Raw genomic sequence first — 18,234 nt, 5'->3', positions numbered from 1 at the left:
AAATTATATCTTACTAAAATATAAATAATAAAATATTTATTATTATACGATCTTAAATATGCTTAAAACTTTGAATTTATTTATACAATTTTCTTATATAAATTATTTTTAATTTTTAAAATTAAGTGGGAATTTTTTTAGTTTTCAAAGTTGATATTATATATTTTGATATTTTGTTCAAAAATGTTAAGAGGCCTTTTACCTTTCTTTCACTAAGATATGTTGTACAAAATATTAGACAAATTAAACAATAACTAAAATATATAAAGCAATCACCAAAGTTTTAAATTGGATAAGATGAAGAAGAATAGTAGTTTATATAATAGAGAATTTCTATTTGTAATAATATTTCAAAAAATTATTTTAGTCTAGTTGTTAGTGTGCCCCTTTAAAAGGATATCCCAGCACATATTTGAGTCCCGAAATGAACATATTAAAAAAAAAATACATATAAAACAACGTCGTCTTATCTTTGTTAAAGGTTGATTAACTTTTGTTAGAGTTAATGTAGATTTAGACACGTTTTAAAAAAATTGGGTAATTTTTCTTAAAGTATGATTGAGTTGAGGTCGTTTTTGGCACTGACCATTTGTTCGGGTCTTATTTGGCACGACTGAGAGTGTTGAGGTCGAAATTGGCATTTTTCCTCGTATATCAAAACGACGTCGTTTTATCTTGTTAACGGTTGACTAATTTCTGTTAGAGTCAATGTAGATTTAGGCACGTTTTAAGAAGTTCGGGTAGTTTTATTGAATTATAATTGAGTTAAGGTCGTATTTGGCACTGATCAATTGTTCGGGTCGTATTTGGCACGACTGAAATAGTTGGGGTCGAAATTGACACTTTTGCCGTTATTTTGTTAGTGATAAACCGTTTCCGTATATCAATCAACACTAGAAAAGGGGCAAAGAAGAAGAGGAGTAAATACCCCACACACACACTCTTACACAAATGTTTTTGTATTTATTACCGAGACTGTGTCCTAATATATATATTTTTTTGATTAAAGGAGAACAATTAATTGAATAAAACTCCCTCCAAAAGGACCATCATCATCAGCCAGGTAGCTTATATGAATGTGACATCTGTGTTCAATGGCCAACACTAGAATATTAAAAGTTTGTTCTTAGAAGAAAGAGGCACATCAGATGGCGAGTGAACCACTTCCTTCGATGATCTGGTTCTCCTCAGTTGCATCCGACGTTTGAGTTTTAGGCTTAGTCGTCGTCGTCCTCGAAAAACCATACCCCAGCGAGCTTCTGCTTGCTTCACATAGCTGCCATTATCGTTATGCACCATTTCCCAATACAAAATCAATCAAAGACCAAACCACTCTGATAAATAAATAAATGTTGAATTTGATCTTAAGATTAAAACGCACCTCCGTTAGTTCAGATAGGTGACGGTTCCTGAACTCGTTGATCGTGTTTGCTATTTCTGAGGTTGGTAACTTCACCTGACAGAATTTTGTATCAGAGAGGTTAAAACGTGATCTCAATGTGTGTGGAAGTTACTGATAGTGCCCACATTTTCGGTTTATCTAAAACGCACAAAATGATCATATAGCAAATGAATAGGCGATGTTATGTTACCTGCTGACATCGAGGGCAACGAATGGGATAAGTCTTTCTGAGAGAAGCTGAGCAATTATCTACAAGTAACAAAATATTCAATGGCGAAGACCATCTACACTGTGTAGACTACACAGATGTTCTCGTCTAAAGAGCATAAACTGTAGAAGTTCAGGTCATTCTAAACCTGACCAACTCGTCCAAATCCGCAAATAATTATGTGATCCTGCAAATCATCCGTCTGAAAATAAAACCAATGAGAGATTAGACATGAGACAGCCTTGTAATAATTTCCTGAACCAAAGAATGTGTGAGTTTCAAACACTAATTCAAGTGTTACCATTATTGAGTGACAGTGTTAAAATTCTGTACAAGTATCATCAAGATTCCTACCTCACTTTCACTGCAAGTAACAAATATACAATGGACAAGAAGTTGGAAACTCCCACATACACTGTGACACAGACTATCTACACAAATGTTCTCGTCCAAAGAGCATAAGCTGAAGAAGTTCAGATAATGTATAAACCTGCCCAACTCGTCCAATCCGCAAATAATTATGTGATCCTGCAAATCATCCGTCTGCAAAATAAAATCAGCCAAAAAAAAGTGGGATTAAACATCAGGCAGACTCGTAATGATTTCCTGAACCAAAGAATGTGTGAGCTTCAGAATGACACTAAAGTCAAGTGGTACCATGATTGAAATAGATCTAAAATTATCTACAAGTATCATCAAGATTCCTACCTCACTTTCAACCGGCAATAAACTTCTAACATCATGCAACTCAAACCGGGATGCAATTAACTGGCCACCAGCAGCTAACCAAGGTGTGATAGCCATTGAGATTCCCACCACAAGAAACAGCAACGAAGATAGCTGAGGAGACATTATACCCTGGAGGAACCACCGGTTAGGCCTCTAGGGAAATACCGTTGGAATAAATATATACATGATGTCGATAGCAAACCTGATTGACAGCTTCTCCAAAAGCAACAAATGCAAACTCTCCACCAGGGGCCAGAAGAAGACCGGCTCTAATTGCAGATATGACTGAAATTCCGAACAACTTTCCCATGACAACGACTAATATAGTCTTGCCCAATATCAAGAGTCCCAAAGTCCCAATTACGACGGGGAAGTTAGAGAGAAGAAGTTTCGGATCAATAGACATGCCAACCTGAAATGAGTATAACTCCCTTTTTAGTCTTATGACTGTGCTTACATATGTTTGCAGTTGAAAGAAACATCAGAAGTAATACTTTCTTTCACCATCCACAGTTCCCTGCTTTTTTCAGAAATGATAAATATATGGATGAAGTTATTTCAGAACTCATAAATTACCGTCATGAAGAAAAGACCCAGCAGAAGACCACGATAAGGAGCAATATCTGATTCTACTTGCAAGGAAAACTCTGTTTCCGGCTTTCCGCAAGGAGTAAACCAGCCAAAAACGCTCCTAATGCCATGGAGAGTCCCGCCTGATTTACAGAAAGGAACATTTAGCAGAAAAGAAAGAATCGCATGGCGGAATAAATGTAAAAGCCAAGAACCAACAAGATGAAGGTCATACCCTAGCTGTCACTAAACTAGTCCCAAGGATAACAAGAAGTGTGTTGGCAGAGAATATCTCAGCGTTTCGATTTTCTGCAATCTGCTTGTAGATTGGTCGAAGAAGCTGTGGGCCAAAAGAGTGTCAATGCCTTAGATAATATCTCCACAGGAACATATCTGGCACCTCAAAAGTTAAAGTATCTGAGACTTACAAGACGACCACCAGCAATTATGGCAGTAATAATAGCAACTGCTGCTTTGACTGCAGCAAGTCCAAGAGCTTCAGCAATGGCTTGAAACCCAATCTGAGAAGAACAATTAGAAACTTCGCCTTTTCCTACCATTTATACTTCCTAGACATCATTGAGCGTATACAAACACAGCTAACCGGACTCAATTATAAGAAGGAACCAGAGAGATGAGCTTACCCCTCCTTTCGATGAATTAGGTGAAATAAGTGGGATGAGAATCAGTAAAACAACTACAGCTAGATCCTGTGAAAAAATAACAAAATGATGAGAAACTCCCGGCATAGCTGTCAGAATGAACTCTGCTCTGAACCGACCTGAAAATGCAAGACGGAAAATGTAGCCCGTCCATGTCTAGATGTACTCCCACTCCGTTCTTGTAGAACCTGATACCAAGTACACTGTTTTTGTTCAACATAATTCCTTTCAGTAAGATAGCTATCTGAATGCAACCAAAGATGTCACCTGAAGGACAAAAGCGGTTGAGGACAGTGCCAGGCCATTTCCAATAACTATTGCCGCAGGACCAGCCTGACCAGCAACGTAATGCGCAACCAATCCAACTACTGCCGCTGTCACCAGAACCTAGATTACAAAAAGAAATGTAGATTAGGAACCTTGGACACCGAACTTGGATATATTATGTGGAATGAGATATGGGGATCTAATCAAATCACCTGAGCGGAGCCTAATCCAAAAACATACTTCTTCATGGAACTCAGTCTTTTCAACAGATAGCTTTCAAACCAAAAGAAAAGAAACGGTTGGATCTTCTACCAAACACATATCAAAAGCAAAAGCACAGCATACGTATGTATCAAATAGTACCTCAAGGCCAATGTTGAAAAGCAAGAAAACAACTCCAAACTCGGCCATGGCCTTGGTTGCGTGCACATTACGGATAATCGAAAGACCATAAGGACCAATCAATATTCCGGCTGCCAAATATCCAAGAACAGGGCTGCCTATACATTGAAGCAGATGAAGCCATCAAGACAGCACATAAATCTCTATGCAACATGATCGCGAGACTGAAAATGGTTTTGACTAATGAGAGCATAGAAATTGTAGGGAAGGGGATGCATTGGAAAAATAACAAAAAAAAAAGAAAAGAAGACTTCTACTAACCTCCAGGAAGTTTCTGAAATAGAGGCACAAATATGACGCTTGCCAGCAGTAACCATAAGAAATCAAGCAGGGAAGCTTCTTCCTCATTGACCTAATAATTGCAGAAGTTTCAGCCTGCATTCTATACAGTACGCTAATATTTCTTCGGTACGCTAATATTCTAAGAATTAGTATGGAATTTATTAAACAGCTTACGAGGTTCATGGCAATCCTTTCTCCACCAACACAAGGCGTCTTCTCGCTGTCTTCATGAGGGGAAGCCTTACCACTATCCTTCATAGTTTTGTTGGATCCAGGTTGATCTACAGCAGAAAATCGTGATTTTCCGGTCTTCGGTTTCTTACATGTCTTAGAAAGTTCTCTTTCAGATTCCAATCCAACATTCTTCATTCCTCCTACTGACGCACGTATCAAGCGCATCAGATGGTTTTAATAGAAAGGAAACATAATAGGGAAAATCAATACATTCCAGAAAATAATACCTTCAACAGAATGCTTATTTTTCACTTCTGATCTAACACTCTGCTCAGTGTTGTTGTGCCCATCTTTATTCAGGTCACTCGACTTGATAGGATGTTTGGAATCTGGTTTACATACCAAACGAGGATCCCTACATGCCTCTTCATCATTTCTAACCCTCTACTTGAGTGCACTTTCTTCTGAAAGCTTTTCCTTCTTAGCTTTAAGAACCAGACTACTTTGTTCTGATTCTCCTGAATCACCAAATAATCTCCCGTATACATCTTCAGATCCTCCAATATCTTCTTGCAATTTATCTGGTGCATACTTGCCTCTCAAACTGTTCCTGCTTTGCGACTTCTGTGCTTGAAGGAAGCTTCTCTTCATTCCTTGTCTCACTCTTACCAACCTTAACCACAGTAGAATCATCTACATGTTCAATACCTGGAGCTTTCTCTCGCTTTGATTTACTTTCCGGCGAGTTTAGTGCTTCCCCTTCTTCCACGTTTTTTTTTCTTGTGTTAACACTTTCGGTTCCCTCAACACTTCCGATCTGGAAACGCTACTACATTATCTTCCAGTTCAGGATTTGAACCCATCAAAGCTTGCATCCAGGTCAGTGTTGTTCATCCCTCTTAATAACGTACCCTCCACATAAGACTATGATATCTTATCAATCTCTTTCCCCCGGTGGATAGATGATGGTGATAGACAGGACAAAAGAGGAAGCTTCATAGTCGTAGAAACAAGCTCCTCACATGACTGCTTATCAGTATCATATACAATATGATTCCCCTCAAGCCTGTTCAAGTTCTCCTTCTTCACACACTTTTGCGCATCTCTCATGATGTTTCCCTTCTTTCCCAACAGAATAAGATCATCAGAAGAGAGGTGATCACAGTTGGTCTTTATGCAAAGGGAACGACACCGTAGCCTAGAGAAAGAAATGCATCAAGACCCCAAACTCACATTCTTTAAAGTGTGTGTTTAACCTTTCTCTTTCTCACCTTTCGCTTAGCTGCATGAAACCAAGCATGGGCACACAATGCATAAATATCAGCGCCAGTGGGGGTAGAGGGACACTTCCGAGTAGTAGTGCTTTTAGAACCCTGTAAATTTTGTAAAACAAGGATGAGAGAGAATGTGTGAATGTGTTTTAAATTTGTGTAAACAAACATTTTGCCTGTAAGACGCATCAGCGTTCGTTGACTCCAACATAAAGAAGTTTGTCGAATCTGCCAGGTCGTAGAAGAGCCGGATCAATCAGGTCAGGTCAGGTCAGGTCTGTTGCTTGCTCCTATTATAAACAGATCCTTTGAAGAATCGCAGAGACCACTCGTTCCTGGATCACCAGAAGCACCTCGTGCTGGAGAAAGTGAATCAAGCACATCAAAGCAGTATTGATTCAATACGCTCTTTCAAAGGAAGAGGAAAAGTATTATAAATACCTTTACTGCCAGGAACAGAAGCTAAGAGTCAGAAGGCAAACACAGTTTTACTCACTTTCCCTGTTCCTAGAGGGAGGGCCATAGAGAAGCAAGCACACCAGATGAAAACAAATCTTTGTGCAGGAGAGGTAACTGAACTGTGTCTAATATCGAAGTCTTAACATAAAAAAAAATGCAAGTAAATCGATCGATCTCATAACATTGTGGCCTTGGGAGGCTGATGCATTTCTCTTCTTTGACCGGTCCAAGGCTTTAGTGAAGTCATCCTTAGCATTGTGGGAAGGGAGTGAGGCATTGACATCAAATCATAAGTGGGGGAAGAGAGTCCACCAAGGTAGTGAGAGATGATGCATCTTGGATCAAGTACAACAACTCGCTCAATCCGTTGAATGCCTATATGTCGCTGATAACAACCTTGCAAAAGGACTTACGAAAGAGCCAGAGTTGATGGATAGTCTCTTGCGCAATTGAGTGGAGAGTCCGACCAGTGAGGATTCATCTAACTTTGAATCACTTACTCCGTCTCGTTTCCACCTGAACCAGAGGACTCCGTCTCTCCACCATCGCAACCGAATCGAATCGAATAAGCAAAAGAGGTCATCAGCACCGGTCCTGGTTTCTAATGGGCTGGAAGCAAAACAACAATATTGGGCCGTATGTATGTGTAATAACTTTAATAAAGAACTAAGACTAATAAAAAGTTGCACTTTGGGGGCCACGTTCACGGGTGATGAGGGATGATCTGTTTCCAGCACAACTAAAGTGAACTACATTATACATAATATATTTACCCGACTTCGCAATATTCGGGTCCGGATCTTTCGGATAAATAAATTCTATACCCAATGAATAAAGAAAAAGACTAGAATAGCACTAAACCAAGTTTATGTTCCTAAAGTAGCACTCAAGGGTCAAAGTCACAAAAATAGGTTTCATTAAAGAGGTAAATATACACTTATACCCTTTGGGTTAATTAATTCAAACCTTAGGGTTTAGAGTTAAGGGGTGGGGTTTTGGAATTAGGGTTTAAAATTTTATAAAAAAAAATACGAAAATAAAAAAAAAATTTAAAAACAGTTTCAAAAAGTATTTTTAAATTATAAAAAGAAAATTTGAAAAAAAAAAAAAAAAAAAAAATCGAAAAAAAAATTATAAAAATTTCGAATCTGAAAACATATAATCTGAAACTATAAAAAAAATTCTTTTTTTTTATTTTTATTTTTATTTATTTTTGTTTGTTTATTTAATTTTAAACCAAGTGTATTAAAGATATTTTACCCTTTAATGAATGTCATTTTTGTGACTTTCTCCTTCTAGTGATATTTTTGAAACATAAACTTCAAAAGGTGCTATTATTGACAATTGCCCGAATAAAGAAAAAGACTAGAATAGCACTAAACCAAGTTTATGTTCCTAAAGTAGCACTCAAGGGTCAAAGTCACAAAAATAGGTTTCATTAAAGAGGTAAATATACACTTATACCCCTTGGGTTAATTAATCCAAACCTTAAGGTTTAGAGTTAAGGGGTGGGGTTTTGGAATTAGGGTTTAAAATTTTATAAAAAAAAAATACGAAAATAAAAAATAAAAATTTAAAAACAGTTTCAAAAAGTATTTTTAAATTATAAAAAGAAAATTTGAAAAAAAAAATTAAAAAAAAAAATCGAAAAAAAAAATTATAAAAATTTCGAATCTGAAAACATATAATCTGAAACTATAAAAAAAAATTCTTTTTTTTATTTTTATTTTTATTTATTTTTGTTTGTTTATTTAATTTTAAACCAAGGGTATTAAAGATATTTTACCCTTTAATGAATGTCATTTTTGTGACTTTCTCCTTCTAGTGCTATTTTTGAAACATAAACTTCAAAAGGTGCTATTATTGACAATTGCCCGAATAAAGAAAAAGACTAGAATAGCACTAAACCAAGTTTATGTTCCTAAAGTAGCACTCAAGGGTCAAAGTCACAAAAATAGGTTTCATTAAAGAGGTAAATATACACTTATACCCCTTGGGTTAATTAATCCAAACCTTAGGGTTTAGAGTTAAGGGGTGGGGTTTTGGAATTAGGGTTTAAAATTTTATAAAAAAAAAATACGAAAATAAAAAATAAAAATTTAAAAACAGTTTCAAAAAGTATTTTTAAATTATAAAAAGAAAATTTGAAAAAAAAAATTAAAAAAAAAATCGAAAAAAAAAATTATAAAAATTTCGAATCTGAAAACATATAATCTGAAACTATAAAAAAAAATTCTTTTTTTTTATTTTTATTTTTATTTATTTTTGTTTGTTTATTTAATTTTAAACCAAGTGTATTAAAGATATTTTACCCTTTAATGAATGTCATTTTTGTGACTTTCTCCTTCTAGTGCTATTTTTGAAACATAAACTTCAAAAGGTGCTATTATTGACAATTGCCCGAATAAAGAAAAAGACTAGAATAGCACTAAACCAAGTTTATGTTCCTAAAGTAGCACTCAAGGGTCAAAGTCACAAAAATAGGTTTCATTAAAGAGGTAAATATACACTTATACCCCTTGGGTTAATTAATCCAAACCTTAAGGTTTAGAGTTAAGGGGTGGGGTTTTGGAATTAGGGTTTAAAATTTTATAAAAAAAAAATACGAAAATAAAAAATAAAAATTTAAAAACAGTTTCAAAAAGTATTTTTAAATTATAAAAAGAAAATTTGAAAAAAAAAATAAAAAAAAAAATCGAAAAAAAAAATTATAAAAATTTCGAATCTGAAAACATATAATCTGAAACTATAAAAAAAAATTCTTTTTTTTTATTTTTTTTATTTTTATTTTTATTTATTTTTGTTTGTTTATTTAATTTTAAACCAAGGGTATTAAAGATATTTTACCCTTTAATGAATGTCATTTTTGTGACTTTCTCCTTCTAGTGCTATTTTTGAAACATAAACTTCAAAAGGTGCTATTATTGACAATTGCCCCAATGAATACGTAGAAAAGATTTTAGTTCGAATTTCGGATCAAGTAGCACCAGTTTTGGGTCGGGTCGGGTTGGTGTAAAACCCAAAATGTAAATATATTTATATACTTTGAGTGAATTGTACAGTTGGTCAGTGGCCGAAAATGTTCTTGAAATGTTGTTGTCTTCGAACACTATAGATGTCTTTTCTAGTTTATTTATTTATTTTTCTTTAATGAATGACAATTTTATAATTTCTTCATTTTCTTCCTCGTATTTCCCTTTTCTAAATCCTAATTTGCAGTCTCTTTTCATGTTTCAGACTTTAAAAACATCATTTTGATACATGTTTTTTTTTTGCCATTTACATATAAAACTTCAAAATTTGACATATAATCACCGGTTATAAATTTGGAAAGCGGAAAAAATTATCTATGATTCATGTTCTTCCACAGAGAATTCGTATTACCCGAACCGTTCCATGTATTAACCGAACCCCATGGATATTCATATCTTTACCCATCGGTTAAATCCCTTAGATCTGTCACCGAACCGAACCGGTCCGTTTGGGGTCGAACCGAACCGGTTTAATCACTACACTCACTACAGCTTTCTAATCCTTTATTTCAGAACCAAAGCAAGAAAAGCCCCTAATGTTTTGGACCACACGTCAACAATTAATATTCAAAAATTAAAGCATGAAGTGAGCTTAAAGCTTCGTCTCACCAAATGATTCACATGACGCAAACATATCCTCTTGTAGTTTTAGTAAACAGACAAGGAGTAAACAGTAAAATAAATTTAATGTTAATCTTTGTTGTTAAAAATCGTTTCAGTATGGCTCTTGTTTGTAGTGTATGTTTAAAATACTTTTATCAATAACTTTCTAGCAGAGAATGTAAAATGAAACTTCGACTTGTTAACTGAAGGCAAAAAAATAGTGGACATAATCATGAAATTAGAAGTCATCGTTACGGTTACCATAGGATCAACCAGAGAGAAACAGATACTTTAACCCATAACAATGAGATTGAAATGTATCAAAGGACACTACTAGCAATTAATGTATGTACATGCATTTGTTTCCCCCCTAGCTTAATTTCATCTATGATAATCTTTACACGTAATTAACATATTAATTAACCTCAGTTATCAAAACTCTTCTCTATACCTTTTTGGATCATTAACTACGTACATTCCCTGTGATTTACAACCGCAAGAGCTCTTCTTCTTCTTCCGTAAAGAGAGAGAGATGGAGAGATGGGACTTGCTACAGTAGGAGAACTGAAGCCAACTTTCACAGGAAAGAGACGTCTGAATCCAAGTATCAGGCATGCCCCTGAATGGTAATATATAAATTCTGTTTGAATAACCAGTTTGATTCTTGTTTTGTCTGCATTCACATCTTAGCTTTTTGACGCATATCTATACTATTATTTATGAAGTGATTTAGCTTATTTGTCACGATTTATATGGTTTTAGGTAATTTTGTCTATTTGTTATGTTTTAATTATGTTTAAGATGAGTCATTAATTTATTAATAGTTTTTAGTTGAGTCCATAATTTATAAATTTAAATAATATAACTATAAAATATGTAATTAGATATATAATTATTTTGATTTTGCTTATTTGCATTTTTTCCATTATTTTAGCCAATTTTGCTTATTTGTCATCTTTTTATTAGGTTTTAGCTTAGTCATTGATTTATTAATGATTTTTAGCTGAATCACTAATTTATTAATTTAAAACAATATCCGTAATGAATTTTATATATAATTAAAAAATAATTTTGATTTTAATAATAATAAAATCTATATGTTATATTAATTTTGATTTAACTGAGTATTTATTAAATTTACAAAACCCATGACGAATTTTATATATAATAAAACACGCATTTATTTTAATAATATTAAATTTATATGTTATATTAAATAATTAATTATAAACTAATAATTAAATTGTGAAAATATATTTAAAAATTAAGAGAATTCTTATATATATTGTGTTGCTATCTGAAAACAATATTTTTTATTATAAAGTAAAAAAACTAAGATATAAAACAGTTTATAATTAAATATTAGTCAAACAAAAATATTTATATAAAGATATTTTCTAAACTATTTCTAATATATGAGTGTTTTAAAACTTTTAACACAATAATAAGTACATAGTTTGATGAACGTTTTTTTGACATATAAATAATTTGAAGTTTGATTTAACTATTTAAAATCATAAATAATAACTTAACTTGTGACTGAGTTCAAAACAATTTTTTTTGCTTTTACTTTAAACCAATTTAAGTTTAATCTGTGAAACATTATAGCTTCGGTTGGTGACCACTAGAAGAATGAAAAAAAATGAGCAAAATAAAAAAATAAAATTTTATTTGAGAAATTGAAAAAATAAAAAAAGGGAATTTTTACTTTTCAATAATTTGACTAAAATTTTCATATCAAAATTGCACTGGGAAATTTTTTCTTATAAATTCATTTCTTCATGGGGAATTTCGAAGAAAAAAATGGAATCTTACTTTTCAATAATTTGACTAAAATTTCAACATAACTGGTATAAATTTTGAGGAACAAAGAATTTACCATAATTTTTTTTCTTCAACATGTTCACCAATTAAAGTTTTATAATACCGATTTTTGGATTAATAAGACATAAAATAATAAGTATTCGTAAGATGATTATGCCCGCATGTGCAGGCAAAACACATAGTTTGGTTTTTAAAAAAAAAACATGTCAGGCAAACGAACAAGTGGTTCGTTCTTTCTCATGAAAATTTTAGTAATAAAGATCCAAATCTTTGTATGTGATGTGAATATCTGCAGCCACAACACATATATTGTCGGAATTTCTTACTGTTCATCAAAACCAATAATTTTTCACATATTATTTTGTATCTATGTGGAACATATCCGTACATTGACACTTCAGCTGGTTCTGTCTTCATTTGAATCTAAAAAATGGCCTCAAAACCAGGAAAAAAACATACACTAATTAGATGATAGAGTTACTGTTTCCTTATCCTAGAATCTTAGCGTTGGAGTCATGGAAGACACAAGCATTTCTTACATGATCATCAAATTCAAGTCCACACAGATCTTTTGCTTCAATAATTCAGAAAATCATTATTGAAAAATCTTCAGAATCTTGATGGGTTTGCTTATGTGTTCTTGCAGACCAATATCTGAAGTCTCAAGTGATCTTACAGTTCAAGTTGGATCTTCAAGTTTCTGGCTTCATAAGGAAAAATAAGCAAACACAAGAACCTTAAAAACAGAGTATCTATACCAAAACAGAGGATCCTCTGTTCTTGAGTAACATAGTTTTGATGAACTTTTTGCTTGTTGGTTTGGTATTCTCAGTTTCCTCTTGTGTCTCGTAGCGGAAAGATCCGGAAGCTTCTTACACGAATAATTAATTATTGGACGAAAGAATGTTACACGAATAAGTCACTTCAAGGTCTAATAGTTATAAGCTGGAGAAAGAAGGGGTTATTGATTCAGAATCAAAGAAGAAACAGAGATTGATTGTAGAAACAATCGTTAGGTTACTTCCTACACAAGGAAGAAAAAGCTCTGTTCCAATAGCGTTCCTTTCAAGTCTTCTCAAAATGGTTATCGCAACATCATCATCCTCTGCTTCTTCAGGCTCATGTAGATCAGATTTAGAGCGAAGGATCGGTCTTCAGCTAGACCAAACCATCCTCGAAGATGTCTTGATTCCGTCAAACCCTAACGGAGTCAACAATACGATGTCTGACATTGATTCTATCTTGAGAATCTTCTCTATATTCTTGAATCTAGACGAAGAAGACGATGATGAAGAAGAAGATCGACATCATCGTAACCGGTTTGGAGATGAAACAGAGATGGTTTTCGATGATTTCGACAGTCCCGGATCTCCAAAACAGAGCTCTGTCTTGAAAGTATCGAAGCTGATAGCTTTGGATACGAATCTAACAACTTCAAAGTTCATAGCTTTAGCAGAAAGCTCTTATCTGATCATGCTCGTATCATCAGTGATGGTCTATATCGAGCCGTTGACATTTACCTCAACGCATTTGCGTGCGTGAAACTGAAGGCCGTGGGTAAAGGATGAGACTTTGGTGCATGTTTGAAGGAGAGACGCGTAAAGTTTCGGTTTTTCAGAAATATGAAATGACGGCGTGTGACGTAAAGAGGTGTGTTTACTGAAATGGCGCTTCATGATGATGTGATTCATTAGAGACACGCCACAACAACCACCCGTTGTTCTCTGAAGTTTTAACAATTTTTTTTTTTAAGTATAAGATGATGCGTTGTTCTGCCTCTTTATATAGTATAATGAGAGAACTTCAGGAAGATGTTACCAAATTTACGCTTTTGTATAGCAATTTTTTCTTTCTATCCGTTTCATCCACATATTATAACAAAACTGACTATATTTTTTGTAACATGTTATGTCAGAAGCAAACTATATAACCACCTTCTTGCGTGTTACAAAAAAAAAACCACCTTCTTGCTCATGTACGCAAGATACTCGTTTACCTAAGCAACGTATTTGAAAGAGTTGGCATCGTCGATATCCCTAATCAAATAATCCTTTTCCATCAGTTTCTCAATACGTTTCTTGATCTGCTTTATCTCAGGCTGCAAAAATAAAACAACATAAGAACATCCTTAATTAATCTACAAATATGGAAACCCATGTGACTATACTTTCGTTAATTTAATTTACCTTGAACAAATGGCTAAGCCGCTCAACACACTCAGCGATTAGCTGTCTAAACTGCAACACTTTCTTTTCCTTCATGATCTTCACAAGACAAGCTTCAATCGCACTGGGTCTATCTTTAACAACTTCATCGACAACTTTATCGATTAGCGGTTCATCCAGTGTAGGAAGAGGGACCTGTTTCATCACAATGTCACAAACAGAAGGAAACAAAAAAAAATAACACACTAGTAGCATGAAAACAACACAATGCTCTTTATCATGCATACCTTGATTCTCTGCTTCTTATTGGTGAACTTGGAGTTGAACTCGAACGAATCAGTTTTAGAGATGGTCTTTGAGGCTGGCTCCTTTTTAAGAATCTTGTAATCTGCGCATGAGAGTGAATGAAGCACCCTTGCAAGATCTTCATGGTCAAGCTTTACTTGCTCAATTATCTCGTTGAAAGTTAATCTCTCTGCGTTGTTGAAAACACAAAGAACAGCAGCCTGAAACAAAAAGATGAATTCAAATATAAAGTTGAGATTCAAAATGCATCAAGTCACGAGACAACAACCAAAAACAAAAAGATATGTACCTGGTAGGTAGACACGACCAATTCGATTGATCCTGCATCGAATCTTCCAGTAACATGACATTTTCCCAGAGAGTAAGCCCAGTTAAGCTTCCTCGATTTGGTTATACTTTTATAAAAGGGATCGAAAGCCTTAGTACACTTGACCATTTCGACTGGTAGATTGGGTTCTGGTGATGTCTTGTAACTTGGCCAAGAAGACAAGGTGAGAACAGTGGCAGTAAAATCAACTTCCGGTTTTGCAACTCCCATGTAGAGTCTTTGAATATCTTTTGTCAATTCCATATCATTGACCTATATCAAACATATTAGTTAATTGTACAAAAGATTAGGCATAATTAACCTTAATAAAACAACCCTTTTAAGCAAGGAAACAAGAGAATCATTCACTAACCATGGTCTCCATCTTTTTAGTAAACAGATTACCGAATTGTTTTTTGAGCTTTAAAATTAGCATTTCATGCCCGCCACCACCACTTTGACCAGATAAGAGCCAACGGGCTAGCTTCTTCCTGCAAACAACCATATTTTGAAAAGCATGGATCTCATTAATCAAACTGAGTCAAAACCATTACAAATACTATCTCCGATAATGCATTAGCGTAAGTAATAGGAGATGTGTGTGTACCTATATAACTCGGCGAAAAGATCCCTGTCACTTATATAGACAATCAACTTTACAACCTGTGATCATTAGAAAGACACTATTAGCAGACTAGAATCAACGAGATTGAACAAATGAAAGAAAAAAGAAGAGAATGTTTACATTGTAGATTGTAGACTCGAGTGCAGAGTCATCATTCGACTTGTCATTGGCTGCCTTTTTGAAAAGATTGTAAAGAAACGTTGCAAGTAACTCTGCACTTGGCTTTCCAGCAACTTTCTTGTTACAAAAGATTTCAAAGGCTTCTTTCAACGCCTTATGGAATAATGTGTGGTTCTGAAAGCAGTCCGTGACATAGGCCATGTACTTATCGTGCAAGTCAATTATCTTTCTGACAAGAACCTGTTCCTCCACGATACCACTAGTAGCCGAGTCTTCAGCTTCTTTGATAAGTACGCTCCCTTCTGTAGCAATATGAAGCCTGAAGACGTCTGCAACAGGTTCCAACACTTGAGGAATAGCATGATAAAGCCTGTACATCCTGGAGAGATCATCTTTCTTGTCATCTCTTAGCAATGCCCCGCAACCTGACTGCCCTTTGTCTAGAAACTGCTTTGCACCCAAAAACAACAACTGATTCTGCATGATCTCAACTAGCTTTGGCTCAGTGCTTGAATGAAGGTAGCGAGTGACTCTCTCCTTCTCCTTCTCTAAAGACTCCTCACACTTCATCATGTATTCAGGGCAAGAATACTCTTGGATCCAGCTTGAGGCTTTATGAGAATAGTAAGAAGCTGTTTGTTGAAGAAAGAAGTCTTCAAAATGCTCTTCGTATACTTGTACAGTTCCTATCCCACTCTGCATGTAGATATCTAGCACTTTTTTCAGTAGATCGCTGTCAATCGCAACGCCCTCGCGTTCTTCCATAATCTGAAACATAGAAAAGTAAATCGTGTTAGATAGAACATAAAAGCATTGCAAATTTTGAAACTTACCATGTTCACAACAGCAACTCTGGACTCGGGGTTTATCTCTAATAAAAGATACTCTCGAAAGGAAAACATTGCAAGGTCTTCAAAGTTCTGGATAACTGTTCCACGGTTTCGTCTGTCACGGAGTACTTGAAGAGGCAAGCTTCGGGACATTTTTTTTGAACGCATGTAAGACCCGTCAGCAAGAAACTTGTTGAGATCTTCGAAAATCTCTGACAGCGACGATACCATGATTTTGTGATTAATCATCCTCTGGTAAAGCTTCTCAAGCAACTCTTTTCCGTGCGTGTTCTTTAAACTTGGTAAGACCTAAAGACATATTAAAAAAAAATTGTATTAGATAGATACAACTAAATATAAGAAGATGAGAATGTACTTACAGTTTCTCTATAATATGTTCTGTAAATGCGTTCATAGTAGAAGCAAAGATGACATCGCAAAGAGGGACACATCTTTGAAATAGTCTTGCGAAGCGTTTTATCCTCATTGAGAAGGGTTTTATCCTCATTATCCCCTTCCAAAAAACGGGTGAGATTTGTTACCACAGATCCTATCTTCGCCTTTATGTCCTCAAAAATGAGATTCTTCCCCATATCTGCGGTTAGGGAAATGGAAATCAAGAATTAACAGACATAAATCGACATCAATGCATTCACATTACAAAGAACTATATCTGCGGTTAGGGAAATGGAAATCAAGAATTAACAGACATCAATACATTCACATCACAAAGAACAAAGTAAAATTTTCCGAAACGGAAATGGAAGAGAAAGAAACTACCTGATTCTGTGAACATTGTTGTGCCCAAAGCTGCAGAAATCAATAACAATATTAGCACAGCAAACGAGATCATAAACAAAAGAATTTTACTAAAACATGGAGTACACCATCATCATAAGGTAAAGAGAGTGAAACTGCGATTTTAAACCTCTAAACACGGCAAGCCGAAAACGGAGAGGAATACGGCGGAGAGGAATACGGCGGAGAGGAATACGGCGGAGAGGAATACGGCGGAGAGATTACGGCGGAGAGGAATACGGCGGAGAGTAAAACGGCGGAGAGAAAAAGGGGATTAGGTTATTTACCGAAACACAAGTGAAGCGGATTACGTTTTTTATCCAAACGTCACCGCTAAAATAATGACTTAGTTCTGCTTACTAGAGAAAAGAAAATAAACGGGCTGTACCGAACTCGAGTAAGCCCTTTTAATTTTGTTATGTAAACGGGCCTTTAACGGGCCACAATTTTGTATTGCAAAAGAATTGACATACATCTCTTTTTTGTACTAGAAAACAAGTGTCAATTGACAATTTTGAGAGTGACATGTGTCCTTTAAAAAAAATCTAAAACAAGTTTTTATATATTTTTTGACAAACGTTTTCTAAAACAAGGGGTTTTATATATGTTTCACCAGAAAGTTATAGCTCGTCGGCGATTGGTCGAGCAGTCAAGGCGTGTGATCTGTTCATAAATATGTAACAGATACCTGAGACAAGCACTCTTAATGTATAGAGAGTATAGACATAAAAACATAACCAACAAACGTTCCATCAAGCAATGCAATAAAGTCACAACTTTTTGCTGATTCTTTCTTTCTGAAGCGAAACAATGTAGTTAAACTACGAATACGATTTCATTCTTCCACCGCCAAACATCTATTTTTTTTTTGTCACTTGAGCAACGAAAATTTTCCATTAAGAAGTTTTATTTTCATATATGATTCTAGAACAGATAATCTATAGTTTTCTCAAACAATCTAGTATTAAAAATCAGAAGAAAAAAAAACACATTTTCTTTCATCAAGAGAGATATAATGTCTAATCCATCATAAGTGTTCCTTCAAGCTAGGGGTGAAACTCTATATAATACTTCCTCTGTTTCATAATAGATGAAGTTTTGGTTCTTTGCACACATATTAAGAAATTATCTTTTCTAAACCAAAAATCATTAAAATATAATTTAAAACTATTTTATTTAATTATAAACAAAAATTATA

At 34.6% G+C, this 18,234-nt stretch overlaps 1 protein-coding gene and 1 pseudogene across 1 annotated transcript; both read right to left on the bottom strand.

Moving 5' to 3' along the window:
• Nucleotides 1-901: 901 nt before the first annotated feature.
• LOC103843723 lies at nucleotides 902-7,323 on the bottom strand (annotated as a pseudogene).
• Nucleotides 7,324-13,695: 6,372 nt separating this feature from the next.
• LOC103843720 (cullin-1) lies at nucleotides 13,696-17,395 on the bottom strand. The gene is made up of 11 exons (XM_009120485.3): nucleotides 17,167-17,395; nucleotides 17,019-17,048; nucleotides 16,619-16,833; nucleotides 16,242-16,547; nucleotides 15,409-16,176; nucleotides 15,271-15,326; nucleotides 15,037-15,154; nucleotides 14,646-14,936; nucleotides 14,338-14,556; nucleotides 14,072-14,245; nucleotides 13,696-13,983 (listed from the first exon to the last, which is right to left on the bottom strand). Exons 2-11 carry the CDS (start codon nucleotides 17,032-17,034, stop codon nucleotides 13,882-13,884), a joined length of 2,265 nt encoding a protein of 754 aa, XP_009118733.2. The 5' UTR covers nucleotides 17,035-17,048; nucleotides 17,167-17,395; the 3' UTR covers nucleotides 13,696-13,881.
• Nucleotides 17,396-18,234: the final 839 nt, after the last annotated feature.

The sequence above is a fragment of the Brassica rapa genome, chromosome A09 (assembly GCF_000309985.2).
Source record: "Brassica rapa cultivar Chiifu-401-42 chromosome A09, CAAS_Brap_v3.01, whole genome shotgun sequence".
In the NCBI taxonomy this organism is placed as follows: Eukaryota; Viridiplantae; Streptophyta; class Magnoliopsida; order Brassicales; family Brassicaceae; genus Brassica; species Brassica rapa.
This window is presented reverse-complemented; position numbering and strand designations above follow the sequence as displayed.

Coding starts and splice junctions, on each gene's coding strand:
- LOC103843720 (XM_009120485.3), bottom strand. Junction 14,557..14,645: donor TGGTCGTGTCTACCTACCAG/GTACATATCTTT, acceptor TTTTTGTTTCAG/GCTGCTGTTCTTTGTGTTTT. Junction 13,984..14,071: donor GGCTTAGCCATTTGTTCAAG/GTAAATTAAATT, acceptor TTATTTTTGCAG/CCTGAGATAAAGCAGATCAA.